General features: G+C 33.7%; 2 protein-coding genes across 2 annotated transcripts in view; both read right to left on the reverse strand.

The window, feature by feature from the left end:
- Positions 1–22,522, reverse strand: part of LOC122004706 (putative DUF21 domain-containing protein At3g13070, chloroplastic) — a 23,826-nt gene extending 1,304 nt beyond the window's left edge. Inside the window, exons 1-10 of the mRNA XM_042559553.1 lie at positions 21,931–22,522; positions 20,998–21,641; positions 18,857–18,954; positions 18,640–18,733; positions 18,224–18,306; positions 17,564–17,662; positions 1,841–1,922; positions 913–1,052; positions 759–837; positions 613–676 (exon numbers count right to left, since the gene is read on the reverse strand). Of these exons, the coding sequence (XP_042415487.1) occupies positions 613–676; positions 759–837; positions 913–1,052; positions 1,841–1,922; positions 17,564–17,662; positions 18,224–18,306; positions 18,640–18,733; positions 18,857–18,954; positions 20,998–21,641; positions 21,931–22,522 (1,975 nt within the window). The remainder of the gene's footprint in view (positions 1–612; positions 677–758; positions 838–912; positions 1,053–1,840; positions 1,923–17,563; positions 17,663–18,223; positions 18,307–18,639; positions 18,734–18,856; positions 18,955–20,997; positions 21,642–21,930) is intronic.
- Positions 22,523–23,159: 637 nt separating this feature from the next.
- On the reverse strand, positions 23,160–24,217 carry LOC122004707 (zinc finger MYM-type protein 5-like). The gene is made up of 2 exons (XM_042559554.1): positions 23,271–24,217; positions 23,160–23,208 (listed from the first exon to the last, which is right to left on the reverse strand). The coding sequence occupies exons 1-2, from the start codon at positions 24,215–24,217 to the stop codon at positions 23,160–23,162; spliced, it is 996 nt and encodes a 331-aa protein (XP_042415488.1).
- Positions 24,218–25,188: the final 971 nt, after the last annotated feature.

Here is a 25,188-nt window from a genome sequence, read left to right on the forward strand (position 1 = left end):
CAAATTCTTTTGATATAGAAAATGATTGTCTCTAATGGTAGATAAGTTAGGCATGACATGTCTTCTAAGTCGCTATTTCACCTTTATTGGCATTCTTTGTAACAATGTGACAAGATTTATTTTCCCATCATTAGGTGTTGAGAATTCACATTTGACAAGAATTGTTTTTCTTCTATGTCATCATTAACTATAAGATTCTATTTGTTTGGTCTTTATACTTCTATGGTATGGTAAAAAAAATCATCATTTCGTTTTTCTTTGATAATAAATTTGGTATATGTTGGTTTAGTATTAATTTTTAATAACTTAGATATCCTTTTAGATGATTAATTTCAACTTTAATGAGCCAGAATAAGATCTGTATCGGATCATATTAAATATACTGAATCATCACACTTCTTTTCATTTTTGAATTATACATAAGAACATTTTGTTTTATATGTGAATTGGAACATGTCATATGATCAGAATTGTGTCATGAATTTCATAATTATGCTTAACAATGAAAAAAGTACTAAAAGCAACAAGTTTTTGAAACATAATAGGCCATGAAATGCACGTTAGGATTTTGAATGTTCTAATTTGACGGCTTAAATATCCAAATTTCATTACCAGGAATGAAGTATGTTGGCATGTGAGCAATCTCCCTTACAGTCGAGTCTTTTAGATGGTCAGCCTTCAGAGCAGGAAAAAGTTATTGGACAAAATTGGAAATTTGACACTTTGGCTCACTAGCAACAAACTTAAGAGACTCTAACCTTTTCCACATATTCCAGCATGTCCATTGCATATGCAATGCCCACTATGTTATCAATCCGATCTTGGAAAACAGGTACTCTAGCATTAGCATGAATAATAGGTATATCAGATTTTGACAAATTGATGATCACACAAATCAATTGTCCAACATACCTTGAATATTGATATGTTTCCCATAGATTTTTGAAATCAGCTAGCTTTGCACTTGCATCTATGGCAATTACATCAACCAGAGGAGTCATTACCTCCTTGACATGCGTATCTTTTATCTCTAGAACATTTTCAATCATATCCTGTTATTAAGCACTACATAAAGCATTTAGATGTTTGTCATACAATTAGACAACATGACTAAGCAAATAATGCAAAAAATGAGATGTATAGTACACATGGAGTACATAAGGGGAAACACAAAAACTAAAGTTTCCAACACCTTTTTTGGAGGATGCATAAATGTTATCTTTGTACGAAAAATCAGAAAAGAAAACACCAATGCATTAAAAAAGCACACTGTGTTTTAGAAGTATGTCTTCCTTCTACCTCCTCTTGTTAGTGCAATGTTAAACCATGACATTCTCTATCCTCTTGGAGAAATGCTCAATCACCATTTGATTTATATCAACAACCTAATTACCATCTTATTTTAACATGCCGAAATTTACCATGACTACCCATTTCAGCCACACAACCCAGTATGTAATAATACACTTTCATTGGACATCATGCTAGAAAATAATGGTAGGACACTATGACCTATTTTTCCCATTGAAATTAATATCTAAAATATAAATAATAAAGGGAACTTGTGCGTGCCTAGAAGATAAGGAACTGTGCGAGGCATGTCAATATTAGTTACATTTTAAGAGAAAACACACTTGTAGATACTAGTTTTATCCATGTGTTTTCCTGAAATAAAATTGAATATATGAAGAAAAAATCTTGGATATTACATTTTACTAAGTGAATTGACTAGCACAAAGAGTGGCAAACAAATAATTACTTAAATCTCAAAAGCTAAAGCAAATTTCCTTGGAGAAAAAAAAAACAAAAGTCTTGAATCAATCAATATTGATTGCAGCACCTGTTCTTCCTCTTCTATTGCGCCGCTTAGTTCTGCTCCTCTTAACATCAACTTCAGTTCATCTTCGGTCACATAAGGTTCACTATATTGACAATAAGAATGATGAGAGGTAAGATAAATTAATAGTAAAGTTTCTTCAACATGGAATAGTAAAGAAATCATATAAAGAACTTGCCACCATTCGGTTTCAAGGTGAAAATGATCATTGGATTGTTGTTTAATCAGACAGAGGCATATAAGGTATGGTACATCTTGTATCTAGAGGGAGAGAGAAAATCATAGTATGAGAATGCAGATTCCAGTGCAAGTTGGTGTATTCAAGAACATATATAAGTTTGATCTCATGCCAGTTGGGAAGGGATCCACTCTTCCAAAGAAATAATCCATAGGAACATCAAAAGTGCTCAAATTGGCCATACCATCAAAATTAAAATAAACAATGGAATAGGCAGCAAAACTTCCACATCCTTAAAGACATGTAAGTAGGGCTACACAATTTTGACACATGGTCTGAGTGAAAAACATCGACAGGGTACTGATGAAGCATAGAACCAGTGAAAACAAGACCCTACTAACCAATAACATTGGTGACACAGTGCTAGAATGACCACACCACATAATTGCAAGGTTACATAAGTTATTTTTTACCCAAAAAACTAAGTTAAAATAAACTAAGTTGTTTTAAATGATGTCAATGCAAAAATTAGTTATAAAACCAAAGTTATTAATTAACCTATTTAATTTTACCAATTCACCCATATCAATATAACATAAAAATATCCTGTCATGAATCAGAATATTCTATTCACATGGACATTAAATAAACTCATAAATATATAGAATGGGTAATCGCCCACAATGTAACCTTATTGTTAAATATTTAGTATGAAGATATAATGCATATTTTGGGATTGAAAAAAAAAGTTATTTTGTATAATTGGATTTATAAATTAGGTAACCTTTGTGACATAGTTAGGGATTTAAAATAAAGGTTGTTTAAATTATTTGGGAGTTTATTTAGATTTTTAAAAGGTCATTACTTATTTGAGAATTTGTTGAAGTTTTGAGTAATGAATAGCCAAGTTTAAAATTTTGAACTGTGCCGAAGTTTTCATCCGGGACCAAAACGATACAATTTCGGTACTATATAATGCCACACCGATACGATTTCAATACTATTTTCCTTTTTAAAATATTAGTGTATATTAATTGAAGAATCATTTTATTAATATTTGATTATTATAAATACTCACTAATGATTTTATATTTCAGGTGTTTACTATTGAGTTCATATTTCAATACATTAAATTTTAGCAAGATATAAATTCAAATTTTATTTTTTTGTTATTCTTGCACATAATAAAATAGGTAGTTTTATTGAGAGAGATTGAATTTGAGAATATGCATTGTTGAAGATTGGTCTTCGGCTTCAAATTGTCATAAATTCAAAGATTTGATAATCTTGAATATTGCGTTTGTTATATTCATATGAATGGATAGTGAATTCGAATTCACACTACTTCAAATTATTCTTGTAATTAATGTAATTATATTTTTTTTATTATAAGAATATTTAAAATTGTCAATATGATTTAAGAATGTAAATAACATTAAATTTTATATTATAAAGTAAAGAGACAATAGTATGATGGTTTTGACTTATATTATACATTATCTATATATATAGTAATTCTTAGGTAAATGTGTATTTACTCTATATATTTTTTATTATAAAAAATTCTATATTGTTTTTTATATTGGCTTTTTATAAGTTTTCAACTATTAAACAATTTAAAATTGTTAGACAGAAGCAAACAAAGATATTTCTCTTTGAAAAAAAATAATACATCATTAGCTCAAATTAAAATTGAAACATCATAACATGTCACCCTGCTAATACCAAAAGTAGTGTCATGGAAGCATTGGTTCTAGCAACATATTGTAAGATCAAACTCAAAGTTCTGCAACACCCAAATTAAATAATTATCCTATGGCATGTAGTATTGATATTAATTTCTCCATATGCCCATCAGTATGTCTCGATTCAGGAGTTAGACTTATACTCGCACTACTAAATCAGAATCGGAATTAGTATAGGTACAACACAGAATAAGGATAAAGATATGTCCCCTAGCTTTGATATGATGAATCATTTGCATTAAAGCTATAATAAAAAGGTTGAGAGAGTACGATGAACTACAATCATAATCAATATCAAATAAACTCTCTTGCATATCTCAATAATCATAAGTCTCCTTTTGTTTGTCACCCTTATATCGGCATTGACCACTAGGTGCATTGCCAGTGTTATCACCTTTGAGTACTTTCGTGATTATCGTTTTAAAATTCCTGTAAGAGTGTCATAAGGTAATGATGGTTCGTCACTCTCATATTCTTCCTCATTAATTGCATCAAGTGGATTTCACCAATCCTAAATTGACCCCTTCCCTTGAAAACAGAAGTTTTGCCATTTCCTTTCTCTTTAGTAAAAATTGTAGGAGCTCTACCCTTACCCATACACTTTGATCGGCTTTGGGGTTGGGATATATGGGAACATCCGGGACAAGATCTAGAAAATCAAAAGCTTGATCATCATCATCATCTTCCTCACCAACATCTCCTCTAACTTGCACTTGGTAGTGGAGGATTTTCAACTTCATCAAGTAACATATTCTCAGCCTCACTCTGCCAATTCATCATTGGATCATCCTCAGTTTAAATAAATCCAATATCAAATGAGTCTACATCACTTTGTTCTTCTTTCTCTTCTATTATGCCTCTTAGTTGAAGACGCATATTATAATGGAGGCAAACCAACTTTTCCAATCAACAATAAGAGAGACAATTTCGAATTTTTGAATGAATGAGAGAGAAAATTGACAAATTTCTTTCGCAACCACTTAAAGGCGTCGTCTATGAGAGAATTCGTACGGCAGCCTTCTTTCATATTTGGGGTTGATCCTCCATGACAATGCTAAAGGATCACCAAAAGAATTGATTTTCGTTAATAGCCTCAGCATCTAATTCTCTATTTATTTGTAGACTTGATATTACATTTCTAAGGACTACTAATAAATTGTCATTTATGGTTAGACAAATTAGTATTGATACAATGATACACCGGTGAAATAATTGCATAGAATAATTAAGCATATACAATTATTAATAACAATATTTTTAAATAAATTATTGTTAAAAAAATACTTACTTGCCAAATGAATATGTTTTCCCATTTGGTTGTCCCATCTTATACGCCTCTAAATTTCCTCTTTTACTTCATGAATTAGATGGTAAACATTGCTCATTTGCAGCTTTTTATCCATGTTGATTTTGCGTAGAACAATATACAAGGGCTCTATTGTCATAAGAATATTTATAATGTAGTTCCGAAATCTAGCATATATATCAATTTTTTTATACTCCCTACCTTCAGTCGATATCAAGAGGCAGCCCAATCCTTAGAAGAAAACAGTCTTCAATCCCACTTTTTTCGGAGACAAAGACTTTAATAGGAGAAAGTGAGTCTCAAACCTAATTGTTGTTTGTCACATAATCTTCCCATCAATAAATTTTCTTATTAATCCGTGAACCCAATGACGATTATAGAGAAGATGGCCTCTTTTCACTATCTTCTTGACTATATTGAATTTACCGATATCCTTTATCATCAACTTGATACAGTTTGCTGCGCATGGTATCCAAAACAATGTTGGATGCTCTTGCACTAATCGCTCTCTAGGCCTCTTAAAGTGACACTGTTGTATGTAATCACTTGCACTATATATTCTATACCTATCTCTTTGAACTGTATTATCAATTAAGTGATACATGTAAGATGTATCATGATATTCTATAGTTAATCATCAGATTTATGATATATCACCTTTCGATTGCAATGTAGTAGAAAATTAATAATACTCGTCTATGTAGATCTTGTCTAGCCATCACACATCAACATAACTCCATATAGGCCTCATTACTTCTCGCACGATATGATCCAAGTTTTATCTCGTACGCTTGTTCGTAAAAATAAGGATAAGAAATTTCATATGCAATTGGAGATTGGATGCCAAGGTAGATTTTTGGATGTTGGACACCATGCTATGGTAGTATGTATTGCTTACTGCATTAGGGGAAATTCAATTAGAATAAAAAAATTAGTAATACTTATCCTAATGTATTTACCAACTTAGTCTCGGAATGCCAGCGGATCAATATCAGCAATATCAACTTTAAGCCTTCATCCCGTAGAAGAAAAGAAATTACCAATACCACCTCATGTTAAGGTAACATAAATACTTGCACTCCTCCCTAATGTTGTTAGGTAGCTTCCACTAGCACCACTTGAGCCACTTCCACTAGTGTCAATTGTGTCACCATTATATCGCATAAGTTGCTCATACACATATTCAACAAGAGAGGCACTAAAAGTTTTCATAATTTAGAATACCTTCACCATGACATTCAAGTTCAACATACACGAGTTCTCTATAGGCTCGTCTATTAAAAAATTTACGTTGTTTATATTTTAATTTTTTTTTTTTAGCTAACCCCACCTAATGGTATAAAGCATGATTGTTGGTTGTTGTATATTTTAATTCTTTTTTGCCATCAAGTCTACATTACATGACAGATTTCTTGAAGAACTTTTTTTTTTACCAAAAAACTTCTAGATATCCATCAACAAGATGTTATTTTAGGCATTTGATCCCACCAACGCATCCAATTATATTGCAATGCAAACATTGCTAATGAAATTGATTCACTAATCGAAGTGTCTCCAAATTGGATTATAAGACTAAGACAATTGTTTTGTTGTCAAATGATCTTATTCATAAAAAAATCATAAGAAAATCTAATTTTACAAAAAAAAAAAAAATAGAATAAATATCTTCATATAGGAATATTATTCAAAAATTTTGAATAACTATTAGACTACATAATAATTTTGTCATCCCAAATTTGTTATGCTTATAAATTAGTGGTTAATAAAACAAAAAGTACATCTAAAGAGTCAAAGATAATTCTAAAAAGTATTCATCATATTTGAAGTTATTTTAAGGTTTTAAATTATTTTGTAATATTTTTAAAGTTTGTAATTTTTAAAAATTTAAGTTAAACATTTAAAATATATTTTAGGAATTTATTTGAAATCAAATTTATTTCAAACATTTAAAGTCATGCTTTTTAAAATTTTTAACATATTAAAGTTTTTAAAATGTTACAATGATTTTTGAAATTATAAAATTATTTTTTTAAACTAAAATCAATTTTAAATTTAATCGATTCAAATGAATTTGAATTAATTGAAAATTATCGTACATCGTATATGTCAAATTGATTTTAAAGTTTCCAATTCAAATATTTTTAGTTTTTTTTTAAATATTATTTCCATTTTTATTAGATATAAAAAAATAATAACAAAAATATAAATTCATATATTATAATTATATTAAATAATTATCAATTTCCTTAATGAATTATTAATTAATATAATATAATATATTTATATAATTGCAATATATATATATAATCTTATTATTATAATAGTTATATAATATAAAATTATTGTTATGAGTTTATAACAGGTTTATAACATTATTACAAATCCATATAACAATCATATAATTAATTTTATCACTGTTACTGCCTTATAAAACTGATATATATTATTTATTTATAACACTGTTATAAATACATATCACTAATATGATTTTAATATAATGATTATAATAATAACCATTATTTAAAAAAATCCAAAATCTATAAATCCCTCTCTCGCTTGCAATTTACTTTGCTATTTCCCCCTCCCCGTGTGGTCATGGTCACGATTTGGCTGAGCGATCACAATTGGCAAAATCATCCTTCCAACTTAATCTCAACATACCCGTGGACATTGTTATGAGCAAAAGAGTCATCACTTGCCCTCGCCGTTGTTATTCTCTCCCACTGATTTACGTATGTTGTTGTCAAGTGAGTTTTTGAGCATCTATAGCCTTAATCATGCTCTTTGATTACCTATGATGATCGAATTAATGAATTTATTCGATCCTTCTATCACACTCTGTGCCAACAACAACTGGCGAGGATGGATGGCATAGGATTCTCCATAGGCACATCCATGCCGGTGGGGTGTCAGTGTTGGTCCAATGCAAAAGCAATAAAAAGTGCCCATTTCAAGCGGCACAGTTAAGCACCAAAATCCTTGAATATTTTTATGAAAAATTGATCTCATTGTCAACTTACAAAAGGGATTAGGATTCCCTTTTATTGAATTATTTTTATTTGATAATATTTTCCTCTTTTAGTGGGATGAGTTGTCTCAATTTTGGTAGCAGAATTAGATAGTGCTACATAGCAATTATGGTAGATTTGTGGGAGGACAATGTAGGATCAGGCTCAATATAGTATATGAGCCCTTAGTAATACAGAAATAATTAGGGACTAGGGAGTTTTAAATTTTAGAATTTTATAGAACTTGTGATATTTTATTTTGATTAGTCATAGCAAAACTAGATAAATCAAATTTGTTTTAGGGGAATAAGTTATTTTGGCAAATAGGTAAATGTTGGGACCTTTAATAGAGACCCCAACCCATAGGGTTTGATGATTTTCAGTTTAATCAAGTTTGGTTCTCTTTTCTTCTTAGTGTTGCATCACTTAAATTATCCAATAAGGAGTTATAGTTTGGTGAACCCATCACTTTGCTAAACATGAGAGGACAATCTTGGTAAAGTTCAACTATAGCAAAAGCTTAGAAGTGGTGAATTGTGTCAAAGAGAGAGATATTTGTTCAAGAACTAATGAGCTTTGGATAACTCAAGGTATGATTTTATGTAAAAATTTGTTTGATTTATAAGTTTGACATGTTTCAAATTTTTTTCTAGCAAGTAAATCATGGATTTACCAAAAAAAAAGAAACTCTCACAACAAAGGTAGATTACTCTTTAGAGTAATTCCTTAAAGTTTCCTCTCTCATAAAAGCCATAGTGAACTCTTCTTTCTTTCATCAAGTATGATATGTTCCAATATTAGCTACTATTGTCAAGTATTGTCCCTTTCCTTGATAATTTGTCGGCTAAAGTTGTATAAAACACCTAGTTAATCATGATTGGCATTACTAGAATTATTTTGAGAACCATTGGAATTATGATTATATGTTGATAGGCCTACATTTCGTATTTAGTTATAGGGCATTTTGTTTGTGTCCAATATATGGGTTGCAATAATTCTCTTTAAATAACAATATTAATATAGCATTTTATCCGCTTTCTCTACATCAAAACCTTAATTCACTCTGTTAATATTCAAACTCATCTTAAGATTGGATGTTGGAACTCCAATATATCTATTTCACTTTGCAACCTCTCACAGCTTATCATTTCATCTCACAATCTTCAAAATCCTACAGCATCTTCAGTCTGAGGTGAATCAAAAAAGAAGGTACCTCAGCTTGAAGATCATTATCAATTAGAATTTAACCTTCAGCTGAAATGTTGTCAAGTTTCTCCATTGCTGTAGTCTCTATTGTTGCACTATTATAGTCTTTGCCAAATCTTTTGTTTTTTTATGGGACTTTAACTATTTTAAAGAGGACATAAATGACAATAGAATATTTCATTCACATGTAATTGGTTATAGAATTTTATGTTTGAATCCTACATATGGACCAAAAATTCTCTCTGAATAACAATGGCAATAGAATATTTTATCCACAAAATATTATCAATAAAATCAAGGAATCATAGAGAACCAACAAAATATTTTAAATATCTGTAGGTACTAGCTAGGTCCAAATCATCTCCAACACAGCAATGGTGCAATGGTTAGACCCTCCAACGAATAATCAAGGGTTCGAATCTCAACTACGGCGCAATACAAGATATTTTCCCTCAAGTGAGAAGCAGGCCTAAGAACGCTAGCCGTCTGGATGGGCCTTCATGAGCGCTTCCTGATTTATACTAGTGGCCGGTGGAAAACTTTCGTGAGCTGGGCCGGCCAATCACCCCAGGATTAGTCGGTTTGAAGAGCTGGATACCTAGTGCTAACTAAAAGTAATAATAATAAATAAATAAAATATATATATTAAATCAAATCAATGAAGATAATCTTTGGTAAATCTTGTAATTGTATAACCAATGAGTGTAACAAACTGATCTTGGATGAATCTTGTATAACCAATGAGTGTAACAAACTGATTCATTTCATCAACAAATATAAAGGGGAGCCATGGTTCACAACATAAGTCCTGTGTTATGTCATATCACATCTAAACAATTAACAACATACTTTTAAAGCCTGTGAGATTTTTGTGCTCACGAGGTGCCAACCGGCATGCCAATAGAACATACGAAGGAAAAGCTCATGGAATACCGAATTGCTCACTATACAATGCAAAATTCCAACCATCAATTATACAAGATCGGATTGCAAGATATTATCGTTCTTATGGAGTTGTATCTCTCCTCCCCATCCCATGTCATAATCCATCATACACCCCAATGCCACCAATCATATACCGTCCCTTTCTTCTTCATCATCCTACAGAATAGCTTCTCTCCCCATCTTCCTACGCCATCTTGTCCGATAACAACACACCACACCCTCCTCTTCAAAACCCTAATCTTAACCCTTCGTCATGCTAAGACCTCATTCAACGTTGCCTCCACGCCAATGAATTGCCATCCTTGCCATCGAAGATATCCAATGGGCATACCATCCAAGGTTGAGATCAACAAGGACAAGGACCTCATTAAGGTAGGCTCCCTCTGGCACATCCTTCCCATCGTTGTTCCCCTCTGGCATGATCTTCACCCCACTACTCTTTCCTGATCTCCTCTTTCCCCTTCTCCCCCTTCCTTGCCAGGTATACTACCATCCCCATTCCACCCCACTCGTCAACTATATCCCACCCTTTTGGAATTAGGATCTTAGATGGAGACCCTCCTTTAGCGACCTTCCATCACAACAAAAGGCAACCACCTCAAATCTCCTTTTCTCAACATTCCCATTTTGAATTTTCTATCAAAAGAAGTTTTCAATGGTTATTACTTGACAAAGAACAATCTCGTGACAAACAAATTTTTCTGACATTTGCATGCAACATGCACCGCTCTCAACAATGCAACATGTTGAGACCTCCTATTTTCAATGGATTTTAAGGTTCATTATAATTTTAGAGATGATATAAACTTTTTTTTTTGACTTGGTCTTATTTTGAGTTTATAAAAGTGATTGGGATTATATTATTAAATAATCTTGTAATTAATAACATTGTTTAAAATCTCGTGTCATACTGGATAGCACAGGCTAAATTTATTGTTCACCAAAAAAAAAAAACCTGCTAGGAGGTCGCACGCAAGCCCCACAACCACGAGTAGAGATGAGCAACAATTCATTAAACCAACCAAAATTTTCAATTCAGTTAGGTTATTTCGGAATTCAGTTTTAAAAAAAATGGTTAATTCGGATTATTCAGTTCGGGTTCGATTTTAAAGTTTCTTCTTCGGTTAAACCGAAAAAAACCAAACCAAACACTTTAAAATCCCCAATTTCCTATTTCCCGTGACTCATCTCTCGCGGCTCCCCTCATCTACTCTCTAGACTCCCCTCCTCTCCGTCACTTTCACCAACAGCCTCTGTCGCTCTCGCCTTTCGAAGTTGAAGCCCTTGCCCTCCCCTCCTACAGCTTGGAGCTAACAGCGTCGGTGATACCCATGCTTCTCCTTTCCCGACTCACATCCTCTCCGTCACTCTCACCATCCTCAATGCTTCTGCTGCAAGTTCTCACAGTTGACCAGCACCGATGTCTCCCACTCGCTCCAGCAATCCTCTTGGTAGGGCAGAACCAGATTCAACAATTTTGCCGTGTCCACTTCGCTTCCTTCCATTTTCCCAAACCCTAATCACATTCTTCCCTCCCCTCAAGTTATTATTTGGTCAGAAGAAGTTATTTGTGCTTGCTTGTTCAATGTCTTTGTTCTTATTCATATATTTTCTTAGAGGAAAAAATGTTCTGTGCGCACCTCCTTGTTTTGATGAAAACCGAAATTTTGATCTTTTGGTATGAGAATTTTACTTGGTTAGCCTTTTCTTGTATGCTCAATTTTATCTTCTTCTCGTCGTAGGTATGTTAATCGCAAACATCTGAGTATAAGCTCTTCTCAGTATTCGGAAGTTCGGTTAATTCTGACCGAATTAACCATATTTTATCGGTTCAATTAACTCGGTTTTTATTGAAAAATTCGATTGGTTCGATTAATTCAAAAAAAAAAACAGTTTGTACGATTTCGATTAATTCAGTTTTAACCGAATATTCAACCCTAGCCGCGCGAGAGCCTCGTAGTAGCGAGGAGGCCGTGTTCTAGCCTACACAAGCCCACGATCGTCAGGAGCCTATGCGCAAGTCCTGTCGCAACGAGGAGGCCACACGCAAGCCTCGCGGGCTGCGTTTTTTTTCAATTTTAAAAAAAAACTTTACTTTTTTAACTGTTAATTTATTTAATAGTTAATTTTTTCCCCTCTTAATTCTTTCTCCTTCCTCTTCATATTTAAACACATTTAATAAAAATTAAACTGAATAAAATAAATTCAATTCAATTTAAATGTACTTGATCCTAATTATTTTGTCTAAACTTTAATTAATCCTAAATTGACTTTTCCTCAATTCTAATTTTTAAAATATTAATTTGACCTAATAATAAGTATTTATAGTAATCAAATATTATAATAATATTTTTTAATTAATATATTTTAAAAAAAATACTAAAATCGTATTTGCACGGCACGATACCGAAACCGTATCGTTCTTGATACAGCTCAAAATTTAAAACCATGCCTTAAGGGGAAAAAACTAAGCATATAAAAGGTTTCTTTTACATAGGCTAGGAATTTGTTGGTTTTCAACTCCATTTGATCCACTTCGTCCTCACAATGAAATTTATTCATATAACCCTCAATCTGAGAATCATTCTTAAAATTAAAATGATTGTGTTGGGAAAATGACGACTCCTTTGTGGTTGGGTTAGACCATATTATTTGGATTTTAAGTTAGCTTTGTATTTGTTGTTGCTACATCACATGTGCACGTTTAGTCATACCAAACAGATTTGGTGGTCGAGGGAAGGTAGTGAATCGAGCAATTGATGGACTCTAGGGCAAGTGGTCCTAATCAAGGAACTTCGAGTACTAAAGGACGAGAAGCCCAAATCAAGAAAGAGCGAGATGGATTTGAGGATTGAAAGCTTAGATCGAGGAGTGATCAAATCATTTGAGGGTGGGCAGTTGAAGACCCAAATAGATGAACCCAGTTGCTTGATTACAATGATGTAATCTTGTGTTTGTTTCTAAAAATGTAAATTGCATGATGTGTGATTGCTTAAGGGGCGAGTGAGCTAGTTAGGAGTTAGTGTTGAAGCTTTGAGATGCTCGAAGGGTGTTTCATAGATTGCAACAGGGTTTGAAATTGATCAGGCCTAGCCTAGCTTGAATTGACTAAACAAGTCCATCAAAGTGTCGGTGCAATCAACCTCTAGATTTTGATGTTTGTTTGACAATATGTTTAATGGAATCTAGTCAAGTCAAGGTTGACTACATGATTAGCAAGGGTGAGAAGTTTACCGAGTGATTAGTTCTAATTGGAAGTTAGGTAAGGGAAGTCCTAACTAGAGGTTAGGCAAAGGTAAGAAGTCTACAAGTAACTAGTCCTAACTAGAAGTTAAGCAAAGGTGAGTAGTCTACCGAATAACTAGTCCTAATTGGAGGTTAGACAAAGGAAATTAGAGGTTAGGCAAATGAGAAGTCCTAACAGGAGGTTAGGCAAGGGAAAGTCTTAAATTAGACAGGTGAGAAGTCTATCAGTGACTAGTACTAAACGTTAGACAAAGAAACGTCCTAACCGAAAGTTAGGTAGTTGAAAAGTCTTGGAGGAATAAACTCTAAACAAAGGAAACCCCCTAGGGGAGTGAACCCTATGTAAGTGAGAAGTCTTGGAGGAGTCTCCGAGCAAAGGAAAACCCTAGGGGAGAGAATCCTAGATAGTGAGAAGTCTTAGTGGATTGGGTCGATCGGACACTAAACGGATAGATGAAGTCCAAATAAGTCTAGAGAACCAGATGTTTGGCGGGTAAGTTAAGGTAAACTCTTGAAGTGGAATAGTGAGGTGATGTATCAGTTGAGACAAACCCTAGACGTTGATCCAACTAAAGAAACCAATAGAGGTTTCTAAGTTGAGATCCAAACAATCCTAACTGTCATATTCGTGCATCTATATTATTGTTTAATTCTGTTTTGCAAGACTACTATTATTATTATTTCTCCCTATGCTAACTTTGTGTTACATATAAACAAAGTCCCGATTTGACCAAGGGTTCAATCGACTAAACGTAGGGATCAGTTGACTGATCCGGCCAATGTGACAGAGATCAAATCAAAGCTTGGCTAATATGGTAAACATTTGGTTCCGTCGACGGATCAAGGTGATACTAAACCATAAAGAAAATGTCAAACGATCAGATCGAATAGCGCAGGAAAGAAGTACTCAGGATTTCGTCGACGGATAAGCTAGATAAGTCGAGCGAGATTTATGAGATCAGACAGATCGGATCGTGGCAAACAAGGGTGTGGGCATCAGTCAACGAATAGGAGATTCTGTCAAAAGAAAGGTTCAGTCAACAGAATGTGGTTTCAATCGGAAGGCCTCGAGGTCCTAACCGATATCACTTCTTTGTTCGAAATCAATTATGTTTGTTCTTTTGTTCCTCTCTGCTGCTACTACTTGTGCAAGCTACAACTACTACAACGGTGGGTGGGCTTCCAACAACCTACGCTTAATCTCATATGATTGTTGTTTGTATGCTTTATTGTACTTGTATAGTTTGTTACTGTATATCTCATACTTGTACGAATCCGCTTCTTCTCTGAGAGTTATTGGAGAGAAGAACTATATTAGATTGTCCATCGAAAGCGATCAAGAATCATGGGCATTAGACTAGTAGTCGTTGAACTACGAATCAAGTAAAACTGAATTGCGTCTTTTTCTTTACTTTTATTCCGCTGCTACTCTAGGTCGATTCGGTTTTACAAAAACGAAAAAGCAAAGTTTTAAATGATCGAGATTCACCCCCTCTCTCAACTTCTACGATCCTACTCAAATTTGTCTCAGGTATACTAAAATCTAATATATGAACAAAATGGCTCTATTAGAGCTCAATCGACTAAAGAGCCTTGGTCAATCAACTAAATGGGTATTTTCAATTGATTAAACACTCTACTGTTGAAATTCTAACGTTCAAAATTATACATGGTGATTAAAGAGCCTTGGTCAATCAACTAAATGGGTATTTTCAATTGATTAAACACTCTACTGTTGAAATTCTAACGTTCAAATTATACATGGTGATTAAACACTGTACCTCATAAGGTGTCATTTTTAGCCTTCTAAGGTGAACAATGGAACCAAAGGGATATATGCTCTTAGAGGGCTTTTGGGCAATTATAAGATCTAACAAAACTCAATAAAATTTTGGTGCTCTTCAAAATGAAGTGTTCAAAGGAACCCAAGAGCTTGGACTAAGGTGGAAGGCTTCAACATCTCAAACTCTCGGTAGTTTACCTCTTCCCTAGTTTGGGTGAAGGTGTTATCCTTGGAGTACAAACTGTGACTTGTAAAAACTTACCCTATCCCCTTGATTAAGGGGTGATGATAATGGATTTGTGGGGGTGATGCACTGGGCGTGCCGTAGGATGTGGAGAAGAAGCAAAGTTTTAAACCACGTTACACCTTTCGTGTTAGTATTTCATTTATTGTTTATGCTTCCGCAAATGTATATTTTATTGTTTGGGCTATCACAATACATTGTCACATATATGCTTACTACTAACGTATTCATCAAGAACTTGAGTCTGTATATTTACCCATGACACAATTCTACATATTTGGTACCAATTGCATGTTTCATATCTCATCTTTTTATTGTTGCTTTTCATTTTATTTTTTGTTATTCCTGATGAAATTTAATTGTAATTAGGTGTTCATTGTGTCATAGCTAGAGGACAAGTAGAATGTTTGGAATGGGAACTAATATTTTATATTTTTCTCCACCTTTATTGGCCAAGATAAGGATGCATCATTGGAAGCACTTCCAGTTGATGAATTCATAGAAAAGTTTGATGGGTTTGTTAGAGTTTCTCTGGTGGGTAATCAAAACACAAGTAATAAAATTGGTCTCTTTTCTTTACATAACACAAGTATGAAACTATGAAGAAGTTACAGTAATAAAAGCACATATGTGGAATGTTTGTAATGGTGTCAATGATATCTCCAGCTTTAAAGACAGTTAATATTAGAATTGCAACTGTGAATGCTAGATGATGTCAGAGGTGTACAGTCTTATCTTACTTTGCAAAAGGCTATTTCCGAGACTTGAATCCATGACCTCTAGGTCATATGGCAGCAACTTTACCGTTGCATAGTATAGTAGGAAGGATAGCCCTGTGCACGAAACTCTAGTTGGTATAGAGTTAAATTTTAATTATAATTTATTGATTTATCCATCATTTTCTCCATTTTTAGCTTAGCAAGAGTTATACAAAACATCAACTTTTTCATCTATGGTGGATTTGATAACTGCAATCCTAAATTATGGCAATTTTTTATGTCCAATGCTGCATTTGATTGTATCTAGATAATATTTTATTAGAGGCAATTTGGAATTAAGAAGTTAAGCCAACTACAAGTTGTAGTCCATGTTCTATAAATACTTTTTTGGCTAATTTCTTTACTGACATGAGATGAAAATGACAGTGTCCATTGGAAAAAAAATATATAATCAAAATCTTCCATCTAGATGGTTTCTCTTAAATATGATCTTCTCCGCGGTGGCAAAAAAAAAAAGCGACTAAGCTCGCCCCAGTGCCCCGCCAACCCGTCCAGGCCAACCTAGAAGAGGTAAATCATGAGTGGCTACTAGCCTTTGGAATAGTGACTAACGCATGAGGGAGGCATTTACCTCGACCATCCCGAGGGGACAAATATGATCTTCTCCGTGTTACACTATGCAATTGCTGATCTTCTTGAAAATGGGTAAAGCTTTGTTTTCAACGAGTTGCTAATATACTTTATGTTTTTCTTGCTGATAACATGCTTCTGTGGTTTGTTTGAGAAAATTATGCTTTCTAAATGTGTTTGATTGCTATTGAGAACTATGAAAATTTTGAATTCTTGCCATCAATCCTATATTTGTTGTTGGACTTGGATTTTATCATGTAAATATATCTTGCAAGAGTTATTTCAATAACTAAAGTGTTCTCCACAAATTGTGAGGGTCCATATGCTAGTTATGTTTAAGGTACAGTCTGCCTATCTAAGCTTTAAAAAAAAAAGGCATCTACACATACATACATCAATATCTCATCATTTTAAAAAGGTTTTCATTACACCTTTTAAACACATTAAAAGATCAAAAGTGGAAATAAATGAGTTGAGACAACCAAGTCTCTTCTTTCCTTCGAGTTCTTTAAAAAAAAAGTGAGTGATGTTCTACCTCTCATCATTTTTTTGAGTATGTTCTAATAATTATAATAATGAATTTGCATTATAGTAAGAAAACTAAGAAAGAATTGTATGCAAAGATCCAATCTATAAATTATATCACAAGATAGCATGAAGAAGAGCCAAAGAAAATAAAACAAAAGAATAAACAGATTAATGTGTATACAACCTACCTTCTACCTTTTAGACCTAGCATTTTAAGCATACCCATCGAAAGAAAAGTGGTGATCCGCCCAACAGGATATAGCACTACTGAAAGCCATGCTACTGGTCTAACCTAGTTTGAAATATAAGAAATCATTACACACCAATTTAAGAAGAGAACAGAGAGACAAAAACCTAATCATTAAATCTATCAATAACTTTTGAGGGTTCAACAAATCTAAAACAAACTTTCACATTGCGCAAGTAAATCATATCCTTCCAATTTTGTAATTAATCAATCGCAAAAAACTTAAGATAATTTTAATTAGTTCCTCAGGATAATGTTTTCACAGGGCATCATCATGCCATTTTGATTCTCTAATGATCAAATATGTAATATGTTAATATATTAAATTTTATTTATCTTAAAACCTTTTTAACAAATTATGTTCAAATTTGTTGAATCCATATATAATGTGATTCAATATTCATAGAAAATGCATCAATTGAGAATGTGCTAGTTTTGTTTCAATTACAAATTTAAGAGAATATTATAATGCATTTGTTAAAAATGAAAGTTTATGAAAGATTTGTTAACATTTTAAAAATCCATGCAAGATTTAGTAACTGATTCAATACTTAATTGGTTAAAGAAAAGAAAATCATGCTTCATCAGAAAATCATCTCACCTGACAACAAACCTAGCTACTTCCGCGGCATTATGAACAGCAATGCTTTTTGGTGTAATTTCTGTTAGCAACAAAATAGCAACCTAAAATCATGAAAAACATACTAATCAGTCCAATTGTTTATACAACTCTAAGACAAGAACATACAAAAACACACATAAAACATCAAAACAGGATGACTCAAGTTATTGCGGATACTACATATAATTTCGTAATGTAATATATGACATGGTTATGCTGCTGTGGTATGAATTAGGAATGCATGGAAACAGAGTTTGGCCCAACTTGATTAATGGGTACCCAATCAGCTAATACAGAAGGATCCCTCCATAAACTTACTGTGTATAAATAACAGTCTATACCTCTGCATAAACTTTCATAGTGTAATAAGAATGCAGATGAAGTTAAGAGCATACAGTCATGACTCCAGTTGCTGCACTAATCCCAGCTTCTCCAAAAATTGCAGTTGCTGCATCCGTAACAAGTGCTGTGGCACCAATATTGACCACACTGAATGCACATCACCAAAAATAAACATAAGACAATTATGAACTCAAACACTTGTGGGAGCTTTAAATAACACAAACATCAAACACAAAAGCTCATGTGCAGTACTAAATTGTCAATTATTACGTTGTGCCAATGAGAATGGTTGTCAGAAACCGAGTAACATCACTCTGAAGCATTCTGAACACACCATTTTCAGGATCCTTTTCAGCTAATTCACGAACCTGATATAAAATAACTACGCCCTTCAAGCTTTATTATGCTGGAGATAGACAAATACAAGTATACAAATACAGGTAAACACATTCACATAAGCTTTATTATGCTGGAGATAGACAAATACAGGTAAATGCATTTACAATTTAATTGTAATATTTACTTTCAGTGCATAAATAACATAATTATGCCGCTCTTGTGTCATTTACAATTCTAAGCTTGCAAGAATAGGGGAGAACATATATTCATGTCTTCAATAATATGGCTAAAAGAAGCATATGGAAGCAATTCAAAAGTCAATTTCTTGTTGTCTGCTACTAAACTAGCATGTGCAATTCTCATGCAACTGCTGTTAGTTTATTATAGACTAACCCAACTCTAGAAAGAACGACTCTTAGTGCAGTAAAGTCTATTTAAATTTGAGAAGTGTCAATCTATGTACTACAACTTTTCATTATTAAAAAAAAAGGTATTTTATGGCAGATTAGTCACATCAGAGAAACCTTGTCATTGCTTTAAAGGCTTGTCTCTGAACCAACATCTCCGAACTTAAAATCACTATTTCTGGCAGGGCAAATTTATATTTCCAAAAGAACCAGAATTCAGATCCAGAGCATATTAGCACCTAATAATAGCCCATAATACAAGTATATGAAATGTAGGCATGCTATATTCTAGAAAAGATGCATAACATGGAATACAATGATGATCCTAAATGTATATTAGTCCAATGTGTCGACAATGGAAATGAAACGGGAGATAGGAGTCACATGATGCAAGTTAACGCAGGCAGTAGGATGTCATTGAAGTAGTACCAAACAAGATATTGGAATGCGAGGAGATGATGTAAACCAAGGTTATCACGACTGAAGCTGAACCAGTATAAAACTGGTTGTGAGTAGGATGGTTTAGGCGCTAAGCAATTGAGTACAATTTGACAAATTAGTCATCTATAGTTCTGTATTGTCACTGGCATGAAGTGGACCGCCTCCCTGGATCATGAACTATGCCATGCTATGATGGGTTTTCAAAGACCTCTAGGATCCTAATTAGATTGAAATTGTTGTGTAAGGAATAAATGAAGAAAAAGTGGAGACCAGAATGATGTAAAACAATATCAAATTATTCCTCCACTTCCTCTTAGCTGAGCATTACAGGTCAATAATACATAAGCGAATCAGGTGCAGTTTGAAAGAAATAAAAGACTTCCATACAATAGTGGAACTAATATGAAGGAAACTAAGTATTCTACTTCTTTCTTCTCTTGTCAATTTGTCTTGTCAACTAAACAAGTTAACCAAAGTTGAGAAACACTAAGTTTGTGGAAAAACTTAGCTTAGGCCGCTTGGCCTCATGTATGCCTTCTCCTCACAGACCCATATCTTCCTTTCTTTGGAAGTAAATTTAAGACTAACATTTAGATAAAACAATGATTAGCATTGCTCAAAAATAACAAAAAAAAATGATGACTCAATAAACACGAGCATGGAAATGGATACTTGACTAATATCATATGGAATTATACCTGAACAAACAAGAATGGAAACTACCTACATCTTATGACAGTAAAACAACAAATGGAAGACAGCCTTCCTTCAAACAAGGTTGGTGGATGGTTGCATAAATCCTAGGATATCATTCCACTCTTCATGAGTCCAACAAGCAAACAAGATGTCTTTTTCCATGTGATGCTAACTCCTCAACCTAACATAAATTTAGAAAATTCTATTTGAAACTTCTAATAGCATCATAAGGGATCAATGCCATGGATGCCTTATGCATTAGACGATATAATTCTCGTCCATCCTCTATGTACAGCCACTAACATAAAAGCACGATATTCCTTACTAAACCACAGTAAAATGATGGATGTTTCTACCACAGAAAATAAAGCAGAAAAATTGAAGCAGCGAAACATCTTTCCAGGCGACCTAAATCTTATACCTAAAATTAGATTCGGCGGATGCTATGCGAAACTGCAAAAGGTAAGAATTGCACAACTTTATGCGCATCCAGGATAACTGAGACTAAAAAGACGATATTTTTCACACCTTCCAAGGCCACAGAGTCGTGATGGAAGTTTCCGCCATAGAAAAGAAGGCTGAAATCCCTAGCAGCGCAGCCAAAAACAAACCTTGCTCCCGAAGCACGCCAAGAACCTGTAACAACTTAGGCCACGACCCACTAAAAACTGCTTTTTTGGAACCAAACGCCAGAATGCCAGACTCCGCAACTCCCTCTGCAGCAAGAACTCTGCCACAGTTTGCCGCGAGTAACCCGCAGGCAATCACCGCAAGCACAGAACGGAAACCCCGCGATCGAACCAGCTCAAGAACTGGAACTCTCTGGTCCGAGGAAGGCATCGCTCTCGTATCGGAATCCAGACCACTGGCAACTGGCGAACGGGCGACTCTACTGCCAGTGGAACAGCAGAGGCTCCTGGAAATGGAGACAAGAAAGTTCCTGCGCCCGTTGCAGGATCGAATCGGGGGAGGGTAAATTCTGTGAGGAAGACAAGAAATGGGAGTGCGGTTGTCGAGGCGGCCCCTGGGCGTGGGTCGGGCGAAGAGGGAAGTGCTGAAGGCGGCGGAAAGCATTGGTGGTCTGGAATGGAGGGAGGGTGAATTGGCGCTAGGGTTTGGGGCAGAGCCGTACCTGTCTTTGACGAGGCCCGAAGCGAAAATAAAAAATGGCCCTTTTGTTGATAAATAATTGTAATGTTCAGTTTGCAAATAATAAATACACAAAACACACAAATAAACCAAAAATAATGTATTACATCAATAAAAAGTTAATAAATATTTGAAATAATTACATAAACACTACTCGTCTAGCTGTTTTAGAAGCAAAAATGTTTATTAAATCTGCATAATCTAATTGCCGGACTATTTCTTTCTCAATCGATAACATTGCTAGTCCATTTAGCCTATCCTGTGACATTGTTGATCGAAGATAATTCTTGATTAACTTCAACTTCGAGAAACTTCTTTCTGCCGATGCAACTGTTACTGGTATGGTTAACAAAATCTTATAGGCAATGTAAGTATTTGGGAATAAACCATTTAGTTTTGCCAGAGATTGTAGCATATCAATTGCTCTTTTTTCATTTGTTAAATAGCATCTCACGACCATCAACTCTGAACACAACTCATCACCATTAATATCTGAACGTCCATCGTGACTCAAAAATTGTTGAAGCTCCATACAAGACTTCATCAAGCTAGTTAAAGGCTCACTCTTCAACTTCTCCAAATTCAATAAAAACCCAAAAATCTCTTGATATTGTTTAAATTGTTCAAATCGAACTTGAAGAGAAGATCGAGCTTGATCAATTATAAATAGAAAATATTCAACTCTAAAAGACTCTTCACTTGATCGTGTCACATTATCATTGTCACTTTCATCAAATTGTTTCTTTCTTCGAATGATGCGTTTTTCTTGAAATTTAGGTTCAATCCCCATTTCACTTGCCATTTGTTTAGCTTCATTCATGGAACTAGCAAACCCTTCTTCTCTGAACTCATCAAGAAATTGATCAAGTCCTTGTAACAAATTGATCGCAATATCAATATCCATATCTTCAGATTGAATAAACTTACTCACGGTATTTATTGCTCGTAACAAGTTATACCAGATTACTATTCCAAGCAAGAACTCAAAACTCTCAAGATCATATAGGGCTAAGGTCTCAGCATCACTCTTTGTTTTAGAATCTTCAGCAACTTCTGCCAAGTCAAGTAAAGCATCTCTTATATGTACAATTTGCTCCTTTATGGCTTTTACACTTTCAACATGACTTTCCCAGCGAGTATGTGACAATGGCTTAACAGTCAAACCAGGCACCTTATCTTTAAAAATTTTCCATCTCTTTGTAGAGGAAGAAAACAATATGTAGATGCGTTGCACCACTCCAAAGAATGACTTGGCTTTAGGACAACATTCCACCATATCAACTAAGGCCAAATTAAGACTATGACAACCACACGGTGTATAAAAAGCTCTAGGATTTATTTCAAGTAATCTTTTTTGTACACCTTTGTGTCTTCCACTCATGTTAGATCCGTTGTCATACCCTTGTCCTCTTATGTCATCAATGTCAAGCCCAACTCTAGTTAACGCATTCATAAGTTCACTTGATAACCCAAGACCTGATGTGTCATCCACCTTCAAAAACTCAACCCAATATTCTTCTACTTTTGGTGTGTCTGTTGAATCATCCAAGCATCGTAGCACTAGAGACATTTGTTCTTGATGACTCGCATCTGGAGTACAATCAAGTATTACTGAAAAAAATTTTGCATGTTTAACTTTTGCAATGATTGACCTTTTCACTTCATTTGCCAAAGTTTCTATCAATTCATTTTGAATTTTGGGACTAAAATATGTATATTGAGATTCCCTTGCTTCACAACGTCGAACATGCTCTTCCATCACTGGATCAAACTCAGCAATCATTTCTATCATTTGCAAAAATAGCCCATTATTCTCGACATAAAGTTTCTCATCATCCCCTCGAAAGGCCAAAGTATTTTTAGCAAGTACTTTCACAATGGAGATTATTCTTGTTAACACTTGCCTCCAATGTTGTCTTTCTTTGTTGATTTGAAGTTGCATACTGTAATCAATTGTTTGATTTTTTTTCAGCCTCTTTTCTGATTCAACCCAAGCAATCATGCAATCCATATGATCTCTACTAGCTTCATGTTGTTTAAGACTTCTATGCATATTACGCCAGTCTTTGTATCCATCATTAGCTAAATTCCCCATTCTACTCATCATTTGTTCAGTCTTGAACAACTTGCAACAAAAGCAAAATATTTTATCCAATGAAATAGAATATACAAGCCATCTTCTATCTATTGTTTGTCCATTTGTCATTACCCGTGTATAATGCGATGAATCAAAATGTCTATTGTTACTATCCTTGGGAAACAAAAAATCATTCACTCTTTTTGGACCCATTTCTATTAAGTAATCTCTCAATTTTTGACTGATGTTATTCCAATTTTCAGGATCCTGCAAATTCAGAGTTGAAGCTAAATTTTCATGTTGAGAGTCTTCTTCTAAGTTTTCATTCGACTCGATCAAATTGGTAGCCTCAACCAATTCCTCATTTTCATTGTGACTTTGTTCTTCAATCACCAAATTATCACCTAATTCCTCTCTTTCTATTCTGCTATTTCTCCTAAAATATTTGTTAATATCACCGGCTTGACTTTGAATTAATGCCTCCTCTCTTTGTTTCATTTTTCTCTTTTGAGCTCCAGACATATATTTAGGAGGCATTTTTAATATTCTTTTATTATACCTGCAAGGTATTAAAATTAAATATTAACTCAATAATTCTCTACATTCAAGAGTAACAATATATGATGTTAAATTTTTTTGGATAGTTTTCTGATAAAAAATTGATTAAACCAAACGACATTTAATAAAAAGAGGCCGCTACAATTAACTGACAATGTATATAAGAATACTATTAGACTAATTTCAAATTTTCAATGAATAAGAAAACACATTATCTTACAATTTACATAATATATTTATATAAGCTAATTGCATATTCAAAAGATTTGATCACCTAACTGATTTTCTAATAGGTGATATATACAAACAACGTAACAAAGTAAAAGACGTAGCATGGAAAATCATCAAAAATGAAAAGGAGTTTAACATTTTCTAGAAAATCATCAAAGTAAACTAATTGCTAGTTCAATTATGAATTAACAAGTCTGAAACTAGAATTGATAAAAGAAAAAAAAATCTGTGAAAATGATAGCACAAAAAGTAAAGCAGAGATCAAGAACTGATAAAAGAACAATGGAGAAAAGAAATACCATCCAATGACCTAACTAACCTTTTTATGCGAACTAATAAAAGAAATATCATCCAATTATCCAATACAAAAGTAAAGCAGAGAAAGTCTTAAAAAAAATTAAAATTTAAATATTTAAACTTAATGATGCACAAAAATAAAATCTTATCAAATTGTCTAATGTAATGTTGAAATCCTACTGCTAAGTCTAATATTCAAACTAAACTCTTTCTTTGCTTTCTGCAAGTTGAAGCACAAGAAAGAACTTTGTTGTAGATAAAGTGTCTGAGAGGTGATAAAAATGAAAATAACTAATTGATTAAATGTGAACTGAAATTGAGCTCTTATCTTCATCAAAAAATATGCCCTAAACAAAAGGCCAATGCATGCTTCCACAATTCATATTAGACATAACATAGTAATTTGA

The sequence above is a fragment of the Zingiber officinale genome, chromosome 7B (assembly GCF_018446385.1).
Source record: "Zingiber officinale cultivar Zhangliang chromosome 7B, Zo_v1.1, whole genome shotgun sequence".
NCBI lineage: Eukaryota > Viridiplantae > Streptophyta > Magnoliopsida > Zingiberales > Zingiberaceae > Zingiber > Zingiber officinale.

Bases quoted from the DNA above. Each gene is read 5' to 3' on its own strand.
- LOC122004707 (XM_042559554.1), bottom strand. From the start codon at position 24,217: ATGTCTGGAGCTCAAAAGAGAAAAATGAAACAAAGAGAGGAGGCATTA. The intron at 23,209-23,270 runs GTCAATCATTGC...ATTGTACTCCAG, and splicing joins TTGGCAAATGAAGTGAAAAG to ATGCGAGTCATCAAGAACAA.